At 42.7% G+C, this 26,615-nt stretch overlaps 1 protein-coding gene across 1 annotated transcript in view; it reads left to right on the top strand.

Annotated features, from left to right (window-relative positions):
- F13A1 (coagulation factor XIII A chain) overlaps positions 1 to 26,615 on the top strand; it is a 105,962-nt gene that overhangs the window by 48,773 nt on the left and 30,574 nt on the right. The window contains exons 5-10 of the mRNA XM_006025211.2: positions 1,627 to 1,745; positions 5,338 to 5,445; positions 9,480 to 9,654; positions 14,912 to 15,050; positions 24,179 to 24,282; positions 25,470 to 25,558. Coding sequence (XP_006025273.1) covers positions 1,627 to 1,745; positions 5,338 to 5,445; positions 9,480 to 9,654; positions 14,912 to 15,050; positions 24,179 to 24,282; positions 25,470 to 25,558 — 734 coding nt within the window. The remainder of the gene's footprint in view (positions 1 to 1,626; positions 1,746 to 5,337; positions 5,446 to 9,479; positions 9,655 to 14,911; positions 15,051 to 24,178; positions 24,283 to 25,469; positions 25,559 to 26,615) is intronic.

The raw sequence follows: 26,615 nt of genomic DNA, 5'->3' as shown, positions 1-26,615 counted from the left end.
GGGGAGTGACCCCCGCTGGCCCCCACTGCCCCACACCACATGGGGGGGCTCTGTCACAAGCCCCCTGACCCCCACCCACTCAATCAGTGCCCCCATGGGTGCCCCACCCACCCCAGCTTCTGGCTCTTAAAACAACAAAAAAAAAGCCCCCACTCACCTGCTCCTGCCAGGCAGGGGGGCAATCCCTGCTCCCCACCACTGCCCCATGCTGTGGGGGTGGAACTCTTCCATTAGCCCCCAAAAGTCTCAAGGCTGCTGCAGGAGCTGGTGAATGTGGGACGACTTTTTTTTTTGTTCTTAAAGAGCTGGGAGCTCTGGGGTGAGCAGGGCAGCCATGGGCAGGGTAGGGGGGCTGGGACAGTAGGCGGGGGTTGGGGGGCACTCAGGGAGCTGGGGGAGCAGGCAGGGGATGGGGCCTGGCAGGGGTCCCCCATGGTCCCCTCCCCCACCCTCTTGCTCCCCCTCCCCCTACTTACCAGCATGGAGTCCGGATCCAGCTCCCTGCTGCAGCGAGTGGGGACTGCCTGAATCGCCAAAGCTCTCCGAATCTTTTCCGACTCGATTTGGAGAACTTTGAACCAATTTGGATCATTTAATTGGTCTCCTGATTCAATTCGGATTCAGAGATCCTCCAAATCAAAACAGCACCCAAAGATTTGCACAGCCCTAGTAAACGCACACCTGCCTGGTATTATAATAAGAGCTTGTGATATTTCTGTTTCATATGATAGCTGTGGCTATGGTTTAACTACTTTGTGTGCTCCCATTACATGTTCCAGGATACTGTTTAGCCACCCAGTCATCCAATCATTTGCACATGGTTGGGGGGGAAGTGTCAAATGTCATAATGCCTCTGAATTTAACTGAGCTGTCACAGTTTTTACCAGTGGGGGTCTACTGCATTCATTCCTGTAAATCTGAGAGTAGTCACAGTGACTTCAATTAAGATTATTTTTGTTTCTAGCATGCAAACTATTGTTGTAATCTCTTTTTAATTAGTTTAGAAAAGATATCTTAAACATTTTTTAAAGCTTTTTTTTTTAACAATTTCTTTTTTTCATTTTAAATGTCTTCTAATTTTATTGACTGGTTAATTATGGTAAGTGGGAAGCAAATGTACAGTAACTTATTTACAGAAAAAGATCAAAACCCCTAAGTTAAGATGGTGCAAAACCTGAACTCCAAGTTCTTATGCACTACAGAGTTTTCTTTAATTCTCTTAATAGTGAATTGTTTTGCATTAACATTAACAGGGTTGAAATTGTTTCTCTTTGATCGGTTTTGCAGATGCAGAACTGTGTCATGGTGCTCCGACTTTTAAATGAGTGATGCACAACAATCATGAAATTCTTGATAAGACGTGACATTTTAATCATGCTTTACGGATCCTGCTAAAAACAGTCAAGAGTTGTCAGCATTTTCCATATTGCAAGCTTTTAAAGCTGCACATGTTATTTCTAAATGTAGTTGCCATAAGTGATGATTATTTATATTGTCTTGGAGGAAATAACAGTACGCTTCTTGAATAAAGAACACTTTTGCTTAAGATGAATATGTTGCCTTGTAGTTCAAAAATCTACCCCATATATAAGCAGACTAATTGTTATTGTGTATACGCTGATGCAGAGGACTCTGTGTTTTTGGATGATGAAAAGGAAAGGGAAGAGTATGTCCTGAATGATGTTGGCGTGATTTTCTATGGAGACATCAATGATATAAAAACCAGAAGCTGGAATTATGGTCAGGTGAGTTATGTAAAAGTTTTCTGGCTGGTCCATACTGTACTGCAATTCAGTTTAATCGCTGCCAGATTCTAGTTGAAATTGTAGTCTCTCAAAAGGGACATTACCAGTCCCTCTTTGAGAAACGCAAAAGCATTTGAAATTGCATAAAGTGGGCATATTCCTAATCCAGAAAAGTAATTTCATAATATCTAATATTTAAAGAGCTTATTTTAGGTGCATATTTCAGATGGTAAGAGGCTGCCCACTGAGAACAAAATATTATTAGCAGACATTTCCAAAATACACAAGAATTTTGTCTGCTTCATTATCGCTTCTACAAGATCAAGCCTAATTGGGCCAAATGAAGGTAAGAGTGTTTCAAATTTTATAATCCCTATGTGGAATGATCTGTATTTGTTTTACCTCCTTCCACCACTTAGTGAAAATAAACTTCTTCTTGTGTGTTATCTTGACACAAGTTTTGCACAGCGTTCCTAAAATTTCATCAAACTTAAGATTTATCTGATCATTTTGAAAAGATTTCTGGACTGTGGCATCTTCCTAACACAAACATTGATTTCTCTGTGAGAAGTGTGTGGGCTGACTTTCTGCCCAAGGATGTTTGGGATATTCCACATTCTGCCCCGTGCTTTAATTTTTTCCCCTCTTTTTTCTCTTTAGTAAAACCTGGAGGGTCTAATTTCCAGCCCCCATGTCTCCCTACCCCCTTTTTAAAACTTTTTGCAGCCACCTTCCCTTTCCAAAATAAGTGAAATACAGGTGGGACCTGGCTGAAACGAGCAGAGAATTCTGATGTGATCATTCACTTCCATGTTTGTGTGCCAACAGGACCTCTGTGCCTGTGCTTCCCCCAGTCATCTCTTCAATGTGCAGGTTTCTCCAAACAGCTCTGCCAAAGATTCTAAGCCATGAATAGAAATCTTATCTATTTGGATCCTAGTCTGTCTCAATCCTGCTTTTTTCTATCAGCCAAATTAATTGGTTTCTCTGATCACTTTAGCAGTGTTTTAGCAATGCAGAAGCAGCCTCCTGATTCCTAAATATTAGAGATGTTCATATCCAGTGTTTTCCTTCAGGTCCACCTAGATAGCAGTTTAATGTAAGGACTGAAAACCTGGTGTAGAGCTTGTTATAGTGTCTGAGAAGAACTGTCCTGGAAGAAGAAATCTAGGACTGGATTAAGCCACATGTTACCTGGGTTCATAGCTGCAGTGAATCACCACAACAGAACCAGGCAACCATATTTGTTAGTTCGTCAGATTTTAACTTTTTGTAACTCTTCAGATTTTAACTGAGTTACACTCACGTTGTCAAACGGTGGATCTTTAAAGCCAAAATAAATCTCTAGGGTAGTTATTTCTACATGCCTCGTTGTATATAATATGTATGCCCTTTTATACTCTGTGCATGTAACACAGAAATATGCATATATATGCCTAAGGAGTGACAAACATACAGCTCACAGGCTGGAGGTCGGCCATCCAGACCAGAGGGCTTCTTGTAGGCTTGACCACCCACCTCTGTGGGCTAAGTTGGTCACCCACTTGTCACCATGGCTGCTGCAGTCCCTGCAGTAGTGGTGTTAATCCCTGCAGATGCTGGACCTGGTGTTTCTGGTGGGTTTTGGAAGTCAGGGAGTTAATACCGTGTCCCCACCCCACCTCCTCCTTTACCTGCCACCAACATCAGGGTTTTTAGCTGACCCTGGTGATTAAAATTGGTGGCAAGAGACAATTGGGAGGAGGGGACTGGGAGGTTGAGCAACATTGGCATTAACACCCTGGGTTGGAGAGCCACACTGAAACAGCAGCTCCAGCCTCTTTGTGGATCAACACTGCCGCTGTTGCTGCTTGCAAGTTAGCCAGCCCAGAGGGAGTCTTGTGGTCCAGATAAGCCCACAGGGCCAAATGAGTTTGACACCCCTGATTAAACTTATGACTACATATTTATGACAGCCAGACTAAGATCTCAGGCAGCAACATTAAAATAAACATCTTATAAATGGTAGATGACAAGGGTTTAGAGCAGAGTACACTTCTTATTGATCTAACTTGGGTCTTTGATACTGGTGATGACTTGATGTGAGGAAAACAGATGTCTGATGATGGTGAGAGTGACAAGTCATTGGATCTGGCCAGCAGCAGAGTAACTGGTGACAGATGGGACTGATGCCAGCAGATCTGAGCTAAGGGGTTTACACGGTCAATTGGGAGGCTCATGCTTTGAAGGGAGTGTCCCTAAAGAGCTACCCTTGACCCAGGGTTATTTACAAGATGTACCAGTGGTATTGATATCTCCTAGGCAAATGCTTCATTTTGTATGGAGGATAGGATGCTGGAAGGGGCTCCCCTGAGACATGTGGGCCCCCATTGAGAATTCAGTTTTGCACTGCAAGTCCCAAAGAAATCAAATTAATACAGTTATGGCTGCCAGAGCTGAGGAGATAAATGATGATATATGGATGCTATTTTGGATGGTTTTGCATTAGAGTGCAACAATGTATCTTACCATAGTTTGTCAGTGACATAATACAGACAAGTTTTTCTGTATTTGACCTATTAGAAAACAAAACTCTCTAATAGCATAATCTGTCTTTAATAAATACTTGCAGCATGCATAAGCTATAGAGTATTCCTGTTACTGTCATGGAAAGCCAAGAAAGAGGGAGAAGACCATATTGTTTCAATCCCAGCCTATGATATAAATACACTTTTGATGTTTATGTTTTCAGTGAATATAGAAGATAATTTTATTAAGTCATTTTTCTCTGTCCCCTGTTCTTTCTCAGAGGACAGTGATCTTTGCTGCTGCTATGCAATTTCTCCTAAACGAATTGAACTACATCATGGGACAAGTTCTTTGATGATGGATTCTAGTCTATTTAGGCACCTCTGCCCTCTAATCCTTCCTGTGCTTGTTATTACTGGAACCCAGAAGTCTGAAGTTTTGACTTTCATTTTAAGAAGATTGCTTTAGGTCACTTGTCTTTTTTTCAGTCCTAAACTCAAAAGCCAGAGCTAATCAATATGATGTAGCTAATTGCCAGTTTATTCTAAATACATGTTCAAAATTACTGTTTTTTGAGGTATGATGACTTTGACCAAACTTTGGCAGCCCATCAGTTGCTCAGTTTTGAGCACTGCAATATGTATGTCAGAAAGGTCCTCTAATATTAATGAGTCTGGGCTCTGTAAAAGAAAGTGAGGGCTTAGTGAATAGACTAAATTCTTGTAGTTGTTATACCTTCATATTTTATATGAATATAAATATATAAATTTTCATAAATATGTATATAATTATTTATTTATTATTTAAATATGTATATTTATTTATTTATTTAATCTGATTAATTTTTTTTGTGCTGTAAAAAATGACTCTGTTGCTCTCCCCTTCAGGTGTCCAGACCAGGATGGACTGAAAGACTATTTTTTCTTGCACTTTTTATTAACTGTGGTAATTAATATTCAAGAAAAATTATATTACAAATGCCAAGTTAAACTTTATTTTGATCAGTGTTGAGGGGACGGACAATAACTTCTTATTTGCTTTCCAGAATAAGAACTGAAGGAGCCTGTGTGTTTTTCTCTTCTAGTTTGAAGAGGGCCTTCTGGATGCTTGCCTGACCATTATGGACAGAGCACAACTGGATCTCTCTGGGCGGAGCAATCCAGTCAAAATAAGTCGAGTTGCATCTGCAATGGTATGCAAGAAGCACCTGAAATGTATCAGAAGTGTCACTTCCTTTAAAAGTGATCTTGAACGACCACTATGGATCTCACTGATCTGGCCCATGGTGCTGCATTGTTAATGTTCTGTTGAAACCCATCTTGTTCCATCCATGCATATGTTGAATTCTAGAGTCTTCCATTATATCTCACTCCACAAAAGCCCAGGTCTTAGTGTTGGCTTCTCATATTGTCTCACACTTTCAGACATTGGACAGCTTGGTATGGTGGGCATTCTAGCAGGTGAAGTAATTGATAAAGCCAGTCCTTCTCATGAGAGGCAAAACAAGATGTTGATTAGGGTGAGGAGATAGAGATGTTAGTTCTAGCTTTCTCATTGATGCGGAGATGGATCCACAAAGAGAGGCTAGGGGTGTGAGGCTAAATATTGCAGCATCTACCTTTTGGGAGCTTAGCTGCCTAGTGGAATTCATAACTTACAAATTAGGCACATGGGTTTTTCACAAAATGCATGGGGAAGTTAGGCACCTAAAGATGGGATCCCCAAAGGCACTGTGCTGAGTTGGGAGATTCCTAAGATGGACATTAATCAAGGCTGAGGAGAAGGCTGGATCTTTGATTCCAGACCTCTCCGGAAATGAGGTGCCAATGCCAAAACTTTATAGTTACATGCTTAAGCACTTTCTTTCAAAAACCAGGCAGGGGGTTAGTCTTCATAATGTCCAGGGGTGGAGGAGTGACCTTTCTTTCTATGTAATAGCTCATTAATTAGAGCACTCACACAGGATGTGAGAGACTTGGATACTAGTCTCTCATGTGCCTGTTGGGATTTGAATGCATATCTTCTGTCTCCTAGAACAGTGGTTCTCAAACTGTTTTTTTTCATGGACCACTTGAAAATTGCTGAGGGTCTCGGCAGACCACTTAATAAACTTTTTTTGTTCTACAAATCAAAGCACACAATTCATATTTTAATACAGTTATTCTCAATTGTTCTGCAGCCTTTCTGTGGACCACCTGAATGGAGCTTGCAGGCCAGTGGTGGTCTGTAGACCAAAGTTTGAGAACCTCTGTCCTACAAGATTGCCTTAATCACCAGGCTCTGTGGTATTCTGAAATAGGAACATTTTCAGTTCCTTCAGTTAAAGCTACCATACTTTACACAGAGCAGGTAAATATTAAATAAGGCAGAAAGCAAGGGAGAGTGAGCAAGAGATTTTCCTAGTGGTTAAGGCATTCTCTTTCTTTTTTAACCTAACAAATTTTTAACTATCCCATACAAAGTAGAATCTCTTCACCAAGAGATACTGATCGATAGATCTCTTCTGAGAGGTGAGAAATGTAGATTTAAATCTTCTTAGGCAGGGAAGCAAATTGAACATGGGTCTCCCACATTCCAGATGAGTTCTCTTAATCATTGGGTTCCTGGATGAAGGGAGGCAACCAAACTGTCCCTGGCCACCAAGTTTTGTGTGGGGCCTGATACTGTAGAACTCTGAGAACAGCTACTAGATCAGGATCTATAGGTGACACAAGCAGAGGCCTAGGCAATGAAGGGCTCAGTACAGTCGAGACTGAGGGGCTTTGAGTACATTAATGTGAAAACTTGGGAGCACCTTCAAAATTAGACAAGAGCTGAGCAGGAGTTTAAAGATCTAAATGCCGGACAGCCAAAAATGGCAGTTAGAATAGTGGTGCTCAGATTCCTTGTAAATTGAAGCCACAATGTTTTTGCCCTCAGGAAAGCCACTTAACATAACTGCACCTCAATTTCTTTGATCTTTAATTGACTGTAATGATAATTAATGTTATAAGTAGATAAGGACAGTTTCAAGGTGTTGGCAATTCTAGGCCTCTCCAAGGGTGAAGATCATAAAGCTTGAGTTTGGCATCGTTCGGTAGATCAGAGGTTGTCTGTACAGGCGCACATGCTGTACTCTGTTAAGGTGTTCCTGTAGCCCCTTCTTTAGAATCCTTCTGAGGGTCCCTTTTCATACAGAGCAACTCTTCACCTTCTCTTTGCCCTCCCCTTTCCCATCTCCATCTGTTCTCCCCCAGGCCCCATTTTAACAGTCACAGTATAGCCTTCTGAGGACTGGTTGTAGCACAGATTAAAGATTGAAATACTGTACTGTCCTTGAAATGCCTCTTTCCCTGGCACTTCTCCCACAATTGCTGGATGGGTGCAACTCTGAACCCTTTGGTTCTGTCACTGTATACTTATCTCTATTCAATCCCAAAGTTCACAGAAGGTCAATTTTCTAATTATAAAACAGTAGTTAATCCAGCCAAAAGCTTTTAAATGAGAATTATAATTTATTTGGCAAGAGTATAGCAGCTCAGCATTAACATAATTAAAGGCTACATAGTGAATGAGGGTTTTTTCCCACAGTCTCAACTGATTTGGTTCAAATTGCTGGTAGGAAATGTATTGGTCATTAATGGCTATCAATTTAGTCATTTGTCAGCAAAACTCAGTAGTTTGTTTACACTTACCTGGAGGAAACTTAACACAGCAAATTTCTTTTTGTTTTCCATGAAAATGGATTCAACTTTAAAAATAACAGTGGGTGCGTGTACATGTCTAATTAATTTAAAGCAATAAATTCTGGAGCAGTTTGAACCGAAGTAAATTACACCTGGGCACAGCGTCTATGCGTGTGCCTCAAATAGCAGCAATATGAGCAAAGATGGAGCAGGCCTGGGCAGGCAGAGGGCATGGGGTGTCAGCTCTGGGCTCTGGGTGGCAGCATCAGGCAGTGGAGAGGCTGGCTGAGGCATGATAGTGCTGAAAGTGCAGAGCTGTGTGCATAAGTGGCAGACAGGAGACTGGGCTTCTGCTGCCTGGGCTGACCAGGAGCAATTTGTGCTTGTGGTCAGTGTTTACATGTGTGTTTAATTGCAGTTAATTACACTGTCCTCAATGTTACTATCTTATGGCAGTGTAAATTAGTTACTGTGGCCTGCTAGTTTCACATGTGTAGATGGTGATGCTTAACTCCGCAGTTAATTAGTTTACTTTACAGTTAAGCACATGTGTTGATGTAGCCGGTGGCCAAATGTATCACACCAATGTAAGCCAAGAATAATTGCACTGAAATTGCTTTAACACAGGAAGTTAGAAGGGATTCAAGACCAACATTTCTCTGATTCACAATTGGTGAATATTCATATCCCAGTGAGCACATTTATGAATAGTAAATGGCCAACATGTGTTTTTATTATTTGACTTCAACCCTATTTTTTTTTGAGAATATACAATTTACAGTTTGATGATTTCTCTCCTTTTTTGGAAGAGGACACATCTCCAGGAGCTTCTTTTGAAGGTGACCCCTACATGGAGTCTGAAACCACAGCTAGAAAATAGAGTTACTAAGCATGAATATTCCATGTTATTCTGTCCTTGCAAATGATTGGTTAGGAGATACACTCACACATGCACAAGCACACACATGCACGCGCATGCACACATGTGCACATGCACGTGCACACACACGCATCAAAATTACAGCTGGTCACTAAAATACCATGTGCCAGCGCTACTGTGCAGTAGCCCAGTTACTGCACATTGAGTAAACTTGATGCGCTGTCACAACAGCACATTAATGCATGTGTAGACATGCCCAGTTTGTCTATTTTCAACTTCTGCCACTGGATCTTGTTACACTTTTGGCAGATAGGCTAAAGAAACCTCTTTTTCAAACCTGACAGGTATAATATACCATGTTTTCTCATAGACAACGCCCACATCATTTTCCAAAAGGTAGCTGATGGAAATTTCAGCATGCATTAGATTCAGGAAATATGGTTAGACCAGTTTCTGCTCTTACAGGACAAAAGTGGAAGTAAACACTGCATTTGACTAGCAAAGAGCAGAACAATAAGCAGGTATTGCTCCCTAGCTACTGTTGTTCCATTACTTACTTCAAGGGAAGATCTTTTTTTTCTTCATTCTGACTTTCAAAAGCAAAGTGCATATATTATTCTGGGGCATCTTGTATGTGAGAAACCACAGATCTCCCAATATAGATTTTTTCCCCCCTTTTAGATCAATGCTAGAGATGACGAGGGTATACTTGCTGGCTCTTGGGACAATATTTATGCATATGGTGTTCCACCATCAGCTTGGACTGGAAGTGTAGACATTATTCTGGAATATCATAGTTCTGCATCCCCAGTGCGATATGGTCAGTGCTGGGTCTTTGCTGGTGTCTTCAATACATGTAAGTAAAATAAATTACTGTATTTATTTGAATGCAAGACACCCCTAAATATTAGATGATTCCCCAATAATTAGATTTTATATATGGAAAATTTATAAATTTGGTATAAATTTCCAGGCATATAATCTCATTTTTGAAGGTTTGTCTTGAATTTGTCCCCCTCCCACAGCTACAGCAGGGAAAATAAATCTGGAGGATCAGGTAGCCCCCTTGCCCTCTGCCCCAGCAACTTCTTCCCTCTGCAGCCCTTTCTCCCCCACCCCACCCTTACTATCAGACTGTTTTTCCTGAGCACATGGAAGTGTGGAACAAACTTGAGAACACCGACTTTGAAATAAACATGCCTTTAGTAATTTGTATACAGACAAATTACTGTAGGCACCCATAGATTTAGTTCATTCAGAATTCATATGTTTTGCCTGTTTGGAAACTGCTGCAAGTTTTAGCACAGGTAGTCCATAAACACAATTTTAAGCAGCAGCACTTTTGTACCTACCTATATAGCACAAATTGGATGCATCTACATAAGATGTTTTCTGTATAGCTGTCTAATTAGTTCTGCAGTAAAGTCTCAATATCTACACGGGCAGCCCTATTAGGTCACAGGAAACTAATGAACTCCACCACAAGTTAGTACTTTTAAATACAAGTACTATCCTGCGGCAGAGTTCTTTAGTACACAGCAATGCATGTGTAGATGCTGACAAGGCTGGCTGGGGCACAAGTATGCATCAGTGTGCAGGGGCTGCCTGTTGGCTAGCCCACACTAGAGCACCCTCATGCCCTAGTGAGCCTCTCTGCAGTATGCTGAGCCAGGTTGGAGCAGCCCTGGGCTGGCAGGCTGACCCCCCAGGCTCCCTGCCAGCCAGGGCTGCTCCAACCTGGCTCAATGTGCTGTGGTCTTGAGTGGCTGCAGTGAGAAGACCCTGGCAGCAGTTAGGGGGAGGAAGCTGTGGCCACCACCAGGTCTTGCTTTTTCCCGGGGCCCAGCAGAAGCTTCTGCCCAGCCACTGCAGCTGACACTGGGCAGCAGCTCCAGCCCCCTCTTTGGGTAAAAGGGTAGCCTGGAGACAGTGCTGGTGGTGGCCCTGCTGAAGCTGCTGCCCGCCTGCCCCCACAACAGCTCCTCACCCACCCATGACCCCATCCTGCATAGAGGAGGTTTGGTGAGTGGTTGCGTGTGGGGGGAATGGGAGTGCTGACCCCCACACCGGCTCCCCAAAACTCCCTATGTGGCCTGCAGGCTGAAATAATTGCCTGCCCCTGTGGGGAGGGAGAGCTCCTTGCCCCTATGTGGCTGGTGCTCTACCAGGGTGGGGAAGGAGGCAGTTTCAGTGGTCAAGGGGCAGCTCTCTGCATATGCTCCATGCTGAACCAAGGGCTTCTGGCTCTCCACATGCAATGTGGTGCTGTGCTGGGTGGGGGGTGTTGCCATCTCCCTGTACACTGCCTCCTGCTGCTTCTGCACAGATAGCTTCTCAGAAACATGCTCTGCCATGGAGCAGGCTGGGGTCCCAGGGAGCTGTTTCTTCAGCATCCCTTCTAATCTGGCACCCAGGGTAGGTGCCTCTCTTGCCCTACCCTAGTTATGCTGTTGCTTCTCCCCTGATTATTCTGAACTGTATATTTTCCAGTGTGCGATTTGCCTGTATGTTGGGTTCATGTGCTCTCTCTGTATGGCTAAACTCACCACTGGCATCCTTAGTTTCAGCTCTTGACCAAGTGCATATCACTGCCAGGCAGAATGAAGAACAAAATGGCAGGTCTACCCTGCAAGTTTACCACACCTTGCTTCCCAAATTGAGAGTGATATAACAGCATTCATGAGGCTCTTCAGACAGGCTTATTATGGTAACACTGCCAAGAGACAGAACCAATTAGCCTATATGCAATGCTACAGAAATGTGACTACACTACTTCCCTTTTGAAAGTGCGCTCACTGAACTAGCATAGTGGTTTTGAGCAAGCTGGTGGCGGGCACAGAAAGTTTATGATGCAGACATGCCCCAAAAGTTGACCATTAGGAAATGAAAATGCTGTGCTGTGGTGTACCTAGTATATGCTGCTTCCTGTGGTGGCAGCTAAAGGTATAAACAGCTGAACTACTTATTGTGAGGGATTTACTGTGCATCAGTGACTGTGTAAAAACTGGCCATGTGCCCACTCTTAACCCACAGCAGATAAAAGATAAGCCACAATAGCCTAGCCTTCTTTCATTGTATATGAATATGGCCAGTTACCATGGAATAGCTGATGTGTGGCAAAGCCCTGTCTCCTCTTAACTTCATAGTTTCATAGTTTCATAGTTGGTAGGGTTGGAAGGGACCTGAGCAGATCATCAAGTCTGACCCCCTGCCATGGCAGGAAAGAGCACTGGGGTCAAATGACCCTAGCTAGGTATTCATCTAGCCTCCTCTTAAAGACCCCCAGGGTAGGAGCCAGCACCACTTCTCTTGGAAGTTGGTTCCAAGTCCCAGCTGCCCTGACTGTGAAGTAGTGCCTCCTGATGCTTAGTCTGAATCTACCCTCTGCCAGCTTGTGACCGTTATTTCTAGTCACTCCTGGTAGTGCTCGGGGGAACAGGGACTCCCCCAATGCCTGCTGGTCCCCTCTGACTAGTTTGTAAATGTCCACTAGCTCCTCCCTCAGCTTTCTCTTGTGGAGGCTGAACAGGTTCAGGTCCCTCAGCCTCTCCTCGTAGGGCCTGCCCTGCTGCCCCCGATCATGTGGGTGGCCCTCCTCTGGACCCTCTCCATGTTGTCCACATCCCTCCTGAAGTGCAGCGCCCAGAACTGGATGCAGTATCCTATCTGCGGCCTGACCAGTGCTGCGTAGAGGGGGAGCATCACCTCCTTGGACCTGCTTGAGATGCATCTGTGGATGCATGACAAGGTATGGTTGGCCTTCCTGACCGCTTCCTCACACTGTCGGCCCATGTTTATTTTGGCATCAATAATGACTCCAAGATCCTTTTCTGCCTCTGCATTGACAAGAAGGGAGTTCTCCAGCCTGTAGGTGCTGCTGGTTCTTCCTTGCAGCACCTTGCACTTGTCAGTGTTGAAACCCATCCTGTTCTCATCTGCCCACCCCTGTAACCTGTCTAGGCCTGATTGCAGCCTATTCCTCCCTTCTAGCATGCCCACTTCTCCCCACATCTTAGTGTCGTCTGCAAATTTGAACAGGGTGCTTTTTACCCCCTCATCCAAGTCACTGGTGAAGATGTTGAACAGCGCAGGTCCGAGGACCGAGCTCTGGGGGACCCCACTGCCCACATCCCTCCAGCTCGAAAATGACCCATCCACCACCACTCTCTGGGTGCAGCCCTCCAGCCAACTAGTAACCCATTTGACTGTGTAGGTGTCGACACCACAGTCCCCTAGTTTTTTAATGAAAATGGGGTGAGAGACAGTGTCAAAGGCCTTCCTAAAGTCCAGAAAAACTACGTCCACCGTGACACCTGTGTCCAAGGATTTTGTGACCTGGTCATAGAAGGCCACCAGGTTGGTCTGACAGGACCTGCCTCTAATGAACCCATGTTGGTTGTCCCTAAGTATAATCTCCCCTGCTGGCCCCTCGTGGACATGCGCCAGGATAATTCTTTCAAAAAGCTTACCCAGGATCCAGGTAAGACTAACAGGCCTATAGTTTCCTGGGTCCTCCTTCCTCCCTTTTTTGAAAATGGGAACCACCCTGGCCCTTTTCCAATCCTCTGACACCACGCCAGAGCACCACGAGTGCTCGTAAAGCCGTGCCAGTGGTCCCGCAATGACCTCTGCTAATTCCCTCAGCACTCTGGGGTGGAGATCGTCAAGACCAGCTGATTTAACTATGTCCAGTCCCTCCAGAAGTTCCCTGACTAGGTAGACAATTCATGTGCACAGACCTTGTGGTAGACAATTCATGTGCACAGACACAGACCTAGGGGAGCCAGTGAAAAGGGGCTACTTCAAATTAGTATCAAAATAATGGGAGAAGGCTTATTCAACTAAAACATTCGCTCTGAGTTTTGTACTGAGACATTCAAAACTTGTCTAGTCTATCACTGCTACCAGTCCAGCTTTCCAAGGTTACTATATTGAGTATTCTGGACAATCACCTGTTAAAAAAATGCTAAAACATTCTGGAAAAAAATGAGCTAAGTCATTAATCTTGAAATTGTCAGATGAATTATTTTCAATGAGTTGTGATAGCTCATGTACTGGAAGCCTGGGAGGGCATTTGAATTAAGTTTAATCAATAGGTACATATGGCGGTGGATGCATCCAGGTAATCTGTCATCAAGCAACTGAAAATGAATGTGTGGTGATACTCTTTATTGAGCGATACAGTAGTGATACTAATGCAGGCACAAAAACACTAGTCATGTAATGCTGGTCAAAAAAAAATAATTTCCATCAAAACAATTTTTCAGCTAAAAAATTGGGTTTTCAATTAAACATTTCCAGCCCCATCCCCCTTCCCAAAACAGTATCTGCTGTTTGTGGAAAATTGGTTCTCATCAGAACCAAACCATTTTAAAACATTTTGTAAAATAAAGCCAAAAACATTAATACAGAAGTGCTGCTAGTGAGTCTCAAGTCATGGAAGTTGCATTTTTGTATCTTATGCTCCCAACTCTGTTTCTGGGCTATAGTGTGCAGCCAGACTCCATCTCCCATGAGTCACCGCAGTGCTTCAGCCAGAGCTGTAGTTTCTTTATTTCATTACTTTTTTCCATCTGTAAATATGTTTCAGTGGGCTGTTCTGAGATTGACTGTGTTTCTTCTACTTTGAGATTCTCTTACACATGGTGAAACAGAAGTCCAAAGTGCTATTCAATTTAATTGTAAATTCTTAGTGTAATTCATCTTATTTAAACTCTCTAAACCAGACATTTCACTTGTAAATCATTCAGTTTTATTACTCAGTATCAATTCATCTCTGTTTTGCTTTGTTTTCTCTGTGTTCCTTCTGAGGGCAAACTAGAAAATTGCAGAGTATCTAAAAATGTAGAAATCTTCTAATGGTTGCCCTTCTAATGAAGCTTCCCTTCATTTCAAAGTTTATCAGTGCAGAGAGACTTAGTGATTAGCTCTGTTGTTTCTTAATTTTGGGGAAGCCAAGCATTACTTTTAAAGTATCTTCTGAGATTGGAGGAATGGTGTTGACTTTGCTTTGCTTTTTTAAATTTGTTTGTTTCTATCTACTTATCCACTCCTTCCACATATTTATCACTGCCTCATATTGTCCTTTTAATTTCTTTTCTCGTTTTCCATAGTTTTAAGATGCTTAGGTATACCAGGAAGAATCATTACCAATTATTCCTCTGCCCACGATAACAATGCCAATTTACAACTGGATATCTTCATGGATGAAGAAGGAATAGTGGACCACAAACTCACAAAAGACTCAGTCTGGTGAGTTTCACTGGGATATGCCTTAATTAAGTCAACTCTGTAAATCTAAAACAATGTGACAGAAATAATCAAGGTGTAGTTTTGTATCTTTATTTTTTAAAGAATACTGCTAGGTTATAGAAATGCAGAGTTGGAAACAGAACTAAAACATAGTTAATAGGCCAATGCATGTGAGCGACATCATGAAAAGAGGTAAGTAGCGGGGTGTCCAAGGGCAAAGTTACAACAGAATCCAGGTTATTTGCAGGGTTATATTCCTTAGCCCCCAAGCAAATAAGAGGTTTTACAAATGAACCAGGGGTGAATATATAGCACAATACCACCTGTATCTTCCAATTGTTTGCTTTGTGACTTTTACTTCAAAGGGCATTTCTCCAATCAGCTCTGTGAGACTGGTGATGCATTCCAGCTGAGTGTAGAAGCAGTGACTTTTGAAGTAAAAGCAGCAGCAAGCTACTGAGCAGCTGTTCTTAAATGAGCCAAACTTCTGAAGTCTAAGGATATGGCCAAATGTACATTTGGCATCATTTCAAAAGGGGAACATTTGAAAAAGGGAATGACAGATCTGGAATGCACAGTATCTGCTGAGCTCTAACAGTTATATATGGACAAGTCAGGAATGCTACAAATGTAAGAAAACTGCTCTAACTTTAACTTTGCTTCATACAGGGTTAAAGTTGGAGCACATACAACCATAGGTGCCACCTTGTATTTTTGCCGGGGAGGTGGGGGCTAAGATGATGGACATGTGGAAAGTTTTCAGGTGACAGTCCTCTTCCCAAGGGGGCCCCTCGTGTACTCAGCACCTCTGCGCACAATCTTGGGAACATAACAGATGCTGCATGGTTCGGAGCAAGAGTCCTTCTTCTTTTGGAGCAGTTTCAAATGTATGTTTGTCCATACCCTAAATAGGCTATCTGCCTCCAAATGATCTGGGTTCTACTGCTGGCATCAGTACTCAATATACTGCAAACACAAACTAACTGGAGTATTTTGGTGATAGCATTGTCTGAATTCAAGGAAGACCTAACAGAGGTCTCAATCTTTTTATGTAGGATTGGGAGAATATTTCATAGTTTGCATTTAAAATCCAATCCATTCTCCACTGAAGCCAATGGGATTCTTTTGATCATTTTCAGTTGGTTCTTATTTATATGCTTTCTTTAAAATTTTTACATGCACTCACAGTTCCATGTGGGCAAATCTTAAAATAAATCCATTTTAATATAAATACAAGCATAGGGTATGTCACTTTAATAACATGCCTAGATTTGTAAACATAAGAATTAAGGCATATGATCAGTGTCATCTTTCAAAGAAGACAATGCTGCTTTTCCCTCAGACTTTTCTGTTCTGCTTCCTGGAATAAGAAATAGCATGTATTGATTAAATGCTACAGTCACCAGAAGTTATCTGTGGGCTGCCATGCCACAAAACCTCTCCTCTGTATATAGAGGGCAGATTCATTACTTCACACTTTCCTAGATTCAATAGATTTCTTCCTGTTTATGGTTAATGATCTTAATTTGTATTAAAGATTTCTTCTCCTCATTTGAGTAATGGTAATATTCATTGATTCATGTTTCATTAACAACCCAAAAATTAGATTCCTTTTTTAAATAAAATTGGAATAGATCCATTATGTTGGGGTGAAAAGACAGTGTATGTTGTTGCGTTACCTGATGTGACTGCCATAAGCTTCATTGCCAGTAGGGAAGGATCCAGTATTTGGATACTGTGTTGTTTTTCAAGGACAGCAAGTAGTTCTGTATCTTTAATTTAGTACCTATTTTGACACATGTTCAGCAGAGACCTAGGATTGCTGACTCCAAATTCTGCCTCAGCTCTTTGTGATCACAGGGCAACTTTCTGTGGGTTTGATTCTCCTGTGTCTTATCCTGAATACAAATTGAGAAGAACTGCACTGAAGTTATGCTAGTCGTTTAACTGATGTAGAAAGAGAAGCAGTCCTTCTGTATAGCTATGCATCACTGCAGCATTGTAGACTCTGCAGGGGATGTTGGATGCTGTGCTGCACAGGCAAGTATCTGACCATGTGTGGGCATGCGTACAGTACAGCGGGGTTGGGGAGCATCAGTCTCACACAGTGGTTAAGTGCTCACCCACCTGTGTTCACACCTGGAGGGCGCATGGCCCCTGCTAGAGCAGCCCAGTGGGGAGGATGTAGCTTCCGGCCCCTTTGAAATTGTACAGCCCTGTCTAACATTTCTGATATTTTCCTTTTCTGCCCCACCTCTTCATTTCCCTACCATTTTCAATAACCTTCACTTAATTCAATCCTTTTTTCTTTTCCTCCTCTAGATTTAGGGAGAGCTTCTCAAATCAGCATAGCTCCATTGAAGTCAAGTGATCTATGTCAGTTCACACCAGCACAGGAACTGCCCCCTGTTGTTTTATATCTCACATCCTATATGCCTTTCTCTTTGTCTTGATTACTTTTTGAACTTCCTTGTTCATCCCTTTCTCCTCATAGTGAATTTATTGCTACATGGTGCATGTAGCCCCTTGGGCATAAGTTAATATATTTTACAGCACTTTCTATTTCTCCTCTATGTCCTTTGTTTTCATTACCTTGTACCACTCTATGTTAGCCCTAACTCAGGCTTTAAATTGTTTGTGTCTTTACCTTGATAATATTAAGGCACCTTTTTGTTTTTAAAGATGGTACAATCAAGGTATTTATAATGCTTTTTAAGTGTACTCATCACTTTTATTTATAATCTTTAGAAAACTAAAAACTAGGATTTTACCATATAAAAGACAATGTCAGTTTACTGACCTGTGGATATGAATGACTGTAATTGGATGTGTGTTCCCATTTTAAATTTGGATCAGGGATTTTCTTCACAGTTATTTGGAGATGCAGGTTTTCTCCTAAGTGCTAGGCATCTAATATTTTGCTAAAAATAATTCCTTCCCAAGATATAAACATATATAAAAAAACTAATGCATGGATTTTCCAAAAACAATATTCTTAAGATGACTAGACCAGTGGCTGTTATTATAGCCTGTAGCCCTTATGTTAGTTTTCTTGTCTTTTAAGGGTGGTATAAAGACACAGAGAAAAGCTGTCTTAAATGTGAGTTAGGCTTTGTTCCTTTGATCTGCTCTGACTAAGCAGACTTCTACACCTTCAGAGTCCTACCAAGGTCAGTGGGCTGTCCAGTGGGTTGTAGAAGGTGCCAAGCTCATTGTAGAAGTAGCCTTCATGCAGAACCCTTGTGAAGATCTATACTCTATTCTTCCATGACCTTCCCTCCCATTCACTCCAGAAACCAAATTTCTTTTAATATGAAAGACAGGTTGCTGGTACACACTTGACCCTAATGACTCCTTGCATTATCTAATGAAAGGGCAGCTGTTGATTCTGGCATGTCCCTGGTCACATAAGCCATGTGAAGTATTCTTAAATTTCATAGATTTCATAGATGTTAGGGCTGGAAGGGACCTCATGAGATCATCGGGTACAGCCCCCTGCCCAAAGGGCAGGAAATCAGCTGGGGTCGTCAGATTCATCAAGATAATCATCCAGATGCTTCTTGGACGTATCCAGAGTAGGTGCTTGCACCACTTCTGGGGGGAGTCTATTCCAGACTCGGAAGACTCGGACAGTAAAGAAGTTTTTCCTTATGTTCAATCTAAAATGGTCTTCCAGCAGTTTGTGCCTGTTAGACCTTGTCTTCCCTTGAGGTGCCCTAGTGAACAGATGTTCTCCCAGTTCCTGATGCACACCCCTCATATACTTATAGGCTGCTGCCAATTCCCCCCTGAGCCTACGCTTTTCCAAACTGAAGAGTCCCATGCCTCTCAGCCTCTCTTCATAAGACCTGCTTTCTTGACCTCTGATCATGTACATGGCTTTCCTCTGCACTCTCAAGCTTCTCCACATCCTTTCTAATGTGTGGAACCCAGAACTGGCCACAGTACTCCAGCTGCAGCCTCACCAAAGCCGAATAAAGTGGGAGGATGACATCTTGGATCTTGCTTGAGATGCATCAGTAGATGCAAGCCAGGGTTTTATTTGCTTTGCCAGCTGTGGCATCACATAGTGGCTCATATTCATCTTGTGGCCAATCATGACCCCTGAGTGTCTTTTGGTCGTAGTCATAGGCGATGTGTATGGGGAATTACAGGCAGGTACATGCCCCACCTGAAATTGGCCCTCACCGGCCGGGGAGTGGGGACACCTGCCAGTGCCCCCTGTAAGAAGCACCAGTGGCACTTCCATTTTTTCTGGTGGCACTTCCAGTTTGCCACCGGCGCTTCTGGCATTGGTGATCAGCCGCTGGGGGACCCCGAGAGCCAGGAGGCACCAGTTGCCCATGCTCATAGTGCTAGGTGGTGTAGCACTGCTTAGCCTATAGGTATGATGTGGGTTCTTTCTCCCAAGGTAGAGCACCTTGCATTTCTCTATGTTGAAAGTCATCAGGTTTTTATCTGCCCACTTTGCAAGACTCTCCAAGTTGGCCTGAATCCCCAGCCTATCCTCTAGTGTGACTGCACTTCCCCATAATTTGGTGTCATCTGTAAACTTAGCCAGTCTGCTTCTGGCACCCAAATCCAGGTCATTTATGAATTTGTTAAAGAGTACTGGTCCAAGCACTGAACCCTGAGGGAAGCCACTGTTGACTCAGTTCCATCGACTATCACTCTCTGGGTCCAACCATGGAGCCAGTTCCCCAGTCATCAGACTGTAAAGTTGTCATGGCTGCAGTTGTCCAATTTTGTCATGAGAACATCATGGGAGACCAAGTCAAAGGCATTTTTGAAATCCAAGTAAATGACATCAACTTCTCCTCCCCTGTTCAGGTGATGTGTCACCTGATCATAGAAGGAGATGATGTTGGTCAGGCATGACCTACCTGTAACAAAGCCATGTTGGCTGTCTCTCAGAATGACCCCTTATGTTAGCCTGTTATTTATGGATTCTTTAATAATTTTTTCCATTATCTTTCCAGGGATTGAGATCAAACTGATTGGCCTGTAGTTCCCTGGATCTTCCTTCCTTCCATTCTTGAAGATAGGCACCACATTGGCCCTCTTCCAATCTTCAGGAACCTTTCCTGAGTGCCATGAGCTCTCAAATATCCTTGCCATTGGTCACGCTATGATGTCAGCCAACTCTTTTAGGACTCTTGGATGCATTCATCAAGGCCCGCTGACTTATGAATGTCCAGCCTCTAAAAGTGTTCCCTCAAGGTCTTCACCAAATGTAGGCATATGGTCACCTGTTCCCTAGTAATCCTGTGTCCTATCAGGCAGGGTGATCTCCTTGGGCTGGTGAAAAACTGACCCAAAGTAATCATTAAGAAGATTAGCTTTTTCCTGGGTGTTGGATGTCAGCTGCCCCATTTGGCTCAGCAGAGGTCCAGTGTTGCCCTTATTTCTCTTTCAACTTCCCACATATCTGAAGAAGGACTTTTTATTGTCCTTAATTTCCATAGCCAGTTTGAGCTTTGTTTTGGCTTTGACTTTTCTGGTCTGCTCCCTACAAGTGCGGGCCAGTGATGCATAATCCTCCTTAGAGGTATTTCCCATCTTCCAACCCATACAGGCTTCTCTTTTAAGATTCAGGAGGCCCATGAGTTCCCTTTTGAGCCAAGGCGTTCTCCCAGCTCTTTTACTACCTTTCCTAAAGGCTGGAATGGACTTCTCTTGTGCTTTTAGGATTGCATCCTTAAGGAACAACTCTTGGACTCCCTTCCCTCTCAGATCATGATCTTTCAAGGCCTCAACAACCAAGCTCCTGAACTTGTGAAAGTCAGCTTTCCTAAAGTCGAGGATTTCTGCATTGCTGACTGATTTGCCAGCTTTGCGATGGATAGAGAAAGTGATCAACTTGTGAGCACCAAGCTTCCCTTCAATCCTCAGATCATCCCCTTTGGCCAGAACCAGGTCTAGCAGCACCTCACCCCTTGTCAGTCCATGGACTTCTTGAGTCAGATTGAGCTCATCAGTGCAGGTGAGGAAGTTGCGTGACCTATTAGATTTAGCTGAATGCTCTTCCCATGAGATGTCAGGGTGGTGGAAATCACCCATGACAACCATTTCAATTTGTTGCCAAGCATAAAACTCACCTGGTCATTTTTTATTAATTTCCCTATTGCTTTGTTTAGCCTACTTGTAATTATCTTTGTAAATATTTTATGGTCACTACATTGATCTGCACAGTCATTCTTACAATCCTTAATGTCTGTGTTTGGTTTAGGTGCAAGAGTACAACATCAGTTTACAAAATTATTTTAATAGGATTAAATCCTCAACTGGGGCCACTTATGCAAGGGGGAAGTCTAGGCTACTTTTTTTGTGATAAAAGAATCCTCCAAAACCTAGGCTGGCATAAGTTAATAGCATTCTCTTTCTCTCTCTCACCCATGATCATTATCATCATCATCATTATTATTATTGCTGCTGTTGTTAGTGTTTTATATTATGACAGTGGGCAGGGCTATATCTACATGGTACAATGCAGCACCATATGGAGATACCTGAACTGGCTCTGAAAAAACTAACTCTACAACTGGTAACAATTTTAACCCCACATAGACAGTGCTGAAACAAAGCTAATTTGACCAGGCCAAGCACAGCATATATGGTTCAGCCTATGTGGGCTCCAAGACCCAGATTAATATCTCTGCCTGGCACTGTACTATACACTGTAGACATGCCAGCTTGTTCAGAGCTAGCATGGGTATTACTACATAGTGTTGTGTTGTCCTCTGCAGACATACCCTAGGATTCCACATGGTGTCAAGTACTATGCAAACCTAAAATAGACAATCCCTGCCCCAAAAAGTGTAGAATCAAAGATATTATATTTTGTTGTCTAACTACTAAATTACACTACTGTGTTCATTGTCCCCACTACCTGATCCTTTTTTTTGGCACTTTTATAGAACGCAAAGCCAAAAACATTTGAACTAAACTCAAGTATTCAAGACAGGCTTGTGTGTCATAACAACTTTCCAAAACCCACCGAGCATATATAGCACTTCCTACTGCTAGCTATTGTCCAAGTTCTACAAGAATGATTCAGCATTAAGCGCTCTTAGCAGCATAAAAATTCTAGAAGCGTGTGTCACTTGCTTTGAATAATTCTTTTTCCTATGGCCCTGCTTCATTAGCTCTCCTAACTGACAAGTTTTTCTCTGATCCAAGCTTTCATTTCCACTTTGAAATGTCTTGTTAGAGAAGCCTCAGATCCCTCTGATTCCACTCCATCCCTGTTTTTTCACCTGTTAATGAAATGGTCAGAGTTTAAGCACCCCCATTTTGGTTTGGGCTTTATTGCTAATATCATTGCATTGCTGTGTCAACCACTACATGGATGTCATTTGTTCATATCTGCATCTGGGTAAAAATTATTTGCAAAGAAAAGTGGAGAAAAATTCTAAAAATGCTCCTTTCCCTTTTACATTCCCCTTCCCTTTTTTGCAGCAATGGAACTGAAACAATTGACCAACTCAGTTGCAAGAAACTTTTTGGGGGGTTTTCCTTTATTTTTTATGCTCTCCTTTGAGTTTGAAAAAAAATTGCAAGAAGAAAGCTACAGGACAAATCTTTCTCTTTAGATCTGTTCATTTTTTTACATTTTGGACATACTATGTGAGATGACTCTGGTGTTTTTTGTTTTTTTTCCCAAGCATTGAGTCAACTGAGGGCATTTCAAGTCTAGATTAACCACTTAGGCTGTGTCCAGATGTGCATGGATGTTTCATTCCCCAGGGACAACTAGCAGTGGTGCACCTTGTGCCACCACTAGTTGTCCCCAGGGAACGCCTGTGTCATGTGTGCTCTGGAGTGTGGCAAGTTACCTTGGGTGGGGTAGAAGATGCTGGGGCCAGTACTTGGCTGGCCCCAGCAGCCTTACCTGGACTTCTGGGGGGCCAGCCCAGTCGGGACCGTTCCTGGGGTCCAGCACCAGCTTTGGGCAGTGCATGCTGCCACCGCATGCACCACCCCACATTTTTTTCCATGGTTTTTTTTAAGGTCAAAAAAACCTGTGCTGCTCTCTTGCAGCACAGAGAACAACTGAACGTGCAAAATGGGGTGCCACAGGCATGTCTGTGTCATCACATACCACACTGCTGCGCTTGTCTGGATGCAGCCTTAAATGCTTTTGAACATCCAGAGCCTGACCTGTAGAGATATGCCAAATGTCCCTGGAGATATGTCCTCTCTTTTGTCAGCACTAGCACTGGAGTCTGTGAGCTTATTACAAACTGAGAGAGCTGGGCCTGGTTTTTATTTTCATGGGAATATGTAGCAGGGCATTGGTGATGCAGAAGGTGTCTCTCTTCCCTCTTCAATGTTACTGAGAGAGAGGTGGAGAATCTGTACAAAGTATACTGCTTTAGGCTGGCCCTAATATGAAAATCCCTCTCTAAAAGTTTGTCTTCCATCTGAAGCAATCAGGAGTGATGTCCGGGTGTCAGGGAAATCTTTTTATCAAGTCCTATGTGGGCTCCAGTGTTAAACTTTCACCTGGAACATTCAACAGAAAACAGACCAAAATGCTTGTTTTTAATCAAGAAAATTGAGTTATCAAGAAATTGAGTTATGGATATTGGAAGTTGCACAGTGGTTTAAACTCTGTTTACAAAATTGTAAATCCGAAGCCTTGCTAAGTCCATTTTATACTACTCCAATGGCACAAAGTAGGCCTCAGAGCTGTCTTAAGTAGGTAGCCAAAGATTTCTTCACTGACAGAGCTTTCTCACAATCCCTATTCCCTTGCCCCCTTGGGGACTAATTAAAAGGGGTTTGTGCCTAATGTAGCCTTGTCTCAGTTACCAGAATCTCCTTTTAGGTGCCTTGCATTCAGCATGATATAAGGGATCTTCAGAGGAGTTCTTTTTTTTTTTTTTGTCTTGGGAGTAGACAGGAATCGAGCAGCCTGAGGATAAGGGAACTGTAGGGAAGGCAGAAAAGCAGCACTGCTCACCAAGCATTATCAGACACCAGATTGAGGATATATTCTGTGAAGCATAAAATGCTTAACTCAGCAGTTTTACCAGATCCATTAGTGGGATGTTGCAACACAGTTTCTGTTGGCATTTATATTTATACTTGAGAGCCTAATATTCTCCTTGGTTCTCCTGTTAAAGGAACTATCACTGCTGGAATGAGGCTTGGATGTCCAGACCTGATCTTCCTGTTGGATTTGGAGGGTGGCAGGCTGTGGATGGCACTCCTCAAGAAACCAGTGATGGTAATCCTGCATATGGTCCTAAGCATTCTTCATAGCATTCTTTCTGATGGCGAATCTACGTGTTGTGGTAGGCTGGATCCATCACAACCGTGGCAACATTTTGGTCAAAATATCCATCCTTGGCCTGTGCATGGGCCATTTTGAGCTCCAGTATTGATCTACCTGAAATTTTTTTTTTTATAGCAGCACAAATTGTGAGCAAATAGATGCTTTTTTCTCACCACACCTGAAGAAAATCAGTTTTGTGAACACCCAGTCATGGGGGTTGGGTCTGGCTGAGTAGGAAAAGCAGGGAGATCATATTACCCATTGTCCTGCATGACCAAGGGAGCAACCTGTGTTTCACCCAGTGAAGCAGATCAGCTGTGCCCTGACACATTGCAGTATAACTGATCTGCTTCATTTGGTAATATCTATTCTAGCCTCTGCTACCAAGCTGCTACATAGCTTCAGAATTGGCACTGGGTTGCAGGTAATGGAACATTGAGCTTTTAACTTCTTGTTCCACAGTTTATTAATGAAGATGGCCAGAAAATAAAAATTCCATTTCCGTGAAAACTGTCTAGGTTTCAATGTACTCTTTTTGTTCCACATGAGACTAAAAACAAGACCATAAAAAAATGTCACAAAAACAAACCTGTCCACACTAGATTATCTGCCAAATACCTGGCACTTACAATGCTCAGAACGGAGGCATGTTGATGGGACAGCAAATGTGTGGTGACATATCTGCCTTCTACCTGTTCTGTGGCAAATTTGGATCCTGGTAACATTACTGCATTGAATACTTTACAAGTGGTCTTACTGAAATCAGTGCATATAATATTGATGGAACTGGGATCTTGAAAGAGAAAGGGAAGTTAAAGTTTCTATGAACATTAACAAGCAGCTTTGGTGCTGCATCACGTCCCTGCCACATGGATCAGAAATGCACTTGCAGTGCTGCATGTGTCTCAAGTGGAACGTTTGGTCTTTGAAGTAGTTATGTCAATGGAAGGTTATGCCCTATATGTCCTTGCATGGAGACAACAGCAGAGAAGTTGGGTTCTTCCTAGTCCTATAAGCTTATCTTTTCATTTCTTGTATTATTTTAGGCCAATGGCTTTGGCTAAATGATTTTTCCCCCTACCAAAATCTAGCACTTTCTAGTTATTTAAGATTAAATTTCTTCACTCCCCCTTCTTCAGGTATGTATAGATGTGGTCCTGCTTCAGTGCAAGCCGTTAAACATGGTCATGTTTGCTTCCAGTTTGACGCTGCCTTTGTTTTTGCTGAGGTATGTATTTGAAAAAAAAGGATTGCATATGTTAAGGGTGAGCATTTGACTGATCAAATAAATAATGTTAAAATATTTTAAGAATTAATTTATTAGAACAGTGGATAGAGAGGCTTTAATTTTCAGTAGGTCAATCCAAGAGGGGTCCAGCAGTGCAGACGCGTGCCTTGTTGACTGTGCAGTGCATGTGAAAGGAGCTCTCTGAGCTCACTAGTATGTCAGCACAGTTCCTGCCAGAGCTGTGCATGTACTGTGAGCTCTGTGCTCATCCACTGATTGGCACGGGTTTGGTCCAGAGCTCCTTCTTTCATGCAGCTCTGGAGCCCAGGGGTTCAGCACTGCTGCCCATCTCCTCTTTTACCTTGCTGCTGAATTCAGCAGGGGAAAAGGGGAGCCAAGGGGAAGGAAGGACAGTGGCAGCACTCACACCCTGGGCCCTGGAGTTACCCAAAAGCAGGGACTCTAGCCAGAGCTTATGCTGATCAGGTTATGCATTCAGAGATCACATAGCATGTTCAGAGCTCCAGTAAGAGCTGCACTGACATGGTGATGAGCTCAGAGAGTTTGCTAGGCATGCAGGCTGAAGGGGGGGGACCACACCCCCTCACCAATCTTGGATCCACCCATGTGAGTAGATTAGATACACTTATCTTAATTACAAAAAAAGTTAATTAACTATTATAGTGAAACAATGAAATTAAATTATAAAAAACTGTAATTAATTTTGATAACTACCAATGTTAGGTACGTATAAATAAGAATGCTATTCAAGACTGAACAGTTCTACTTTTCATTGGCATTTTTCTTGAAGCTGAAATGGTTACAAAATTTTAAAAAAGAAATCAAATAGAAATAAAACACATAGCAATGATAAAAGACAAAAGTCAGCTTTTAAAGAGAAGTCATGCTAAGTAGGCAGCAGGCCAACTATTCAGACATTTTGCTGTTTATACTTGGAGATGCTTGTGGTCACAGCAGGTGGCCAATAGAAGAAACTTTTCTGTGCTGCTGGTTTTGATTCTTCCCTCAGCACAGAGTAGCTTCTGCAGCCCTAAGC

Source organism: Alligator sinensis, unplaced genomic scaffold, assembly GCF_000455745.1.
Source record: "Alligator sinensis unplaced genomic scaffold, ASM45574v1 scaffold220_1, whole genome shotgun sequence".
Taxonomy (NCBI): domain Eukaryota; kingdom Metazoa; phylum Chordata; order Crocodylia; family Alligatoridae; genus Alligator; species Alligator sinensis.
Note: the sequence above shows the minus strand (reverse complement) of the source record. Positions and strands in the feature narration are given on the sequence as shown.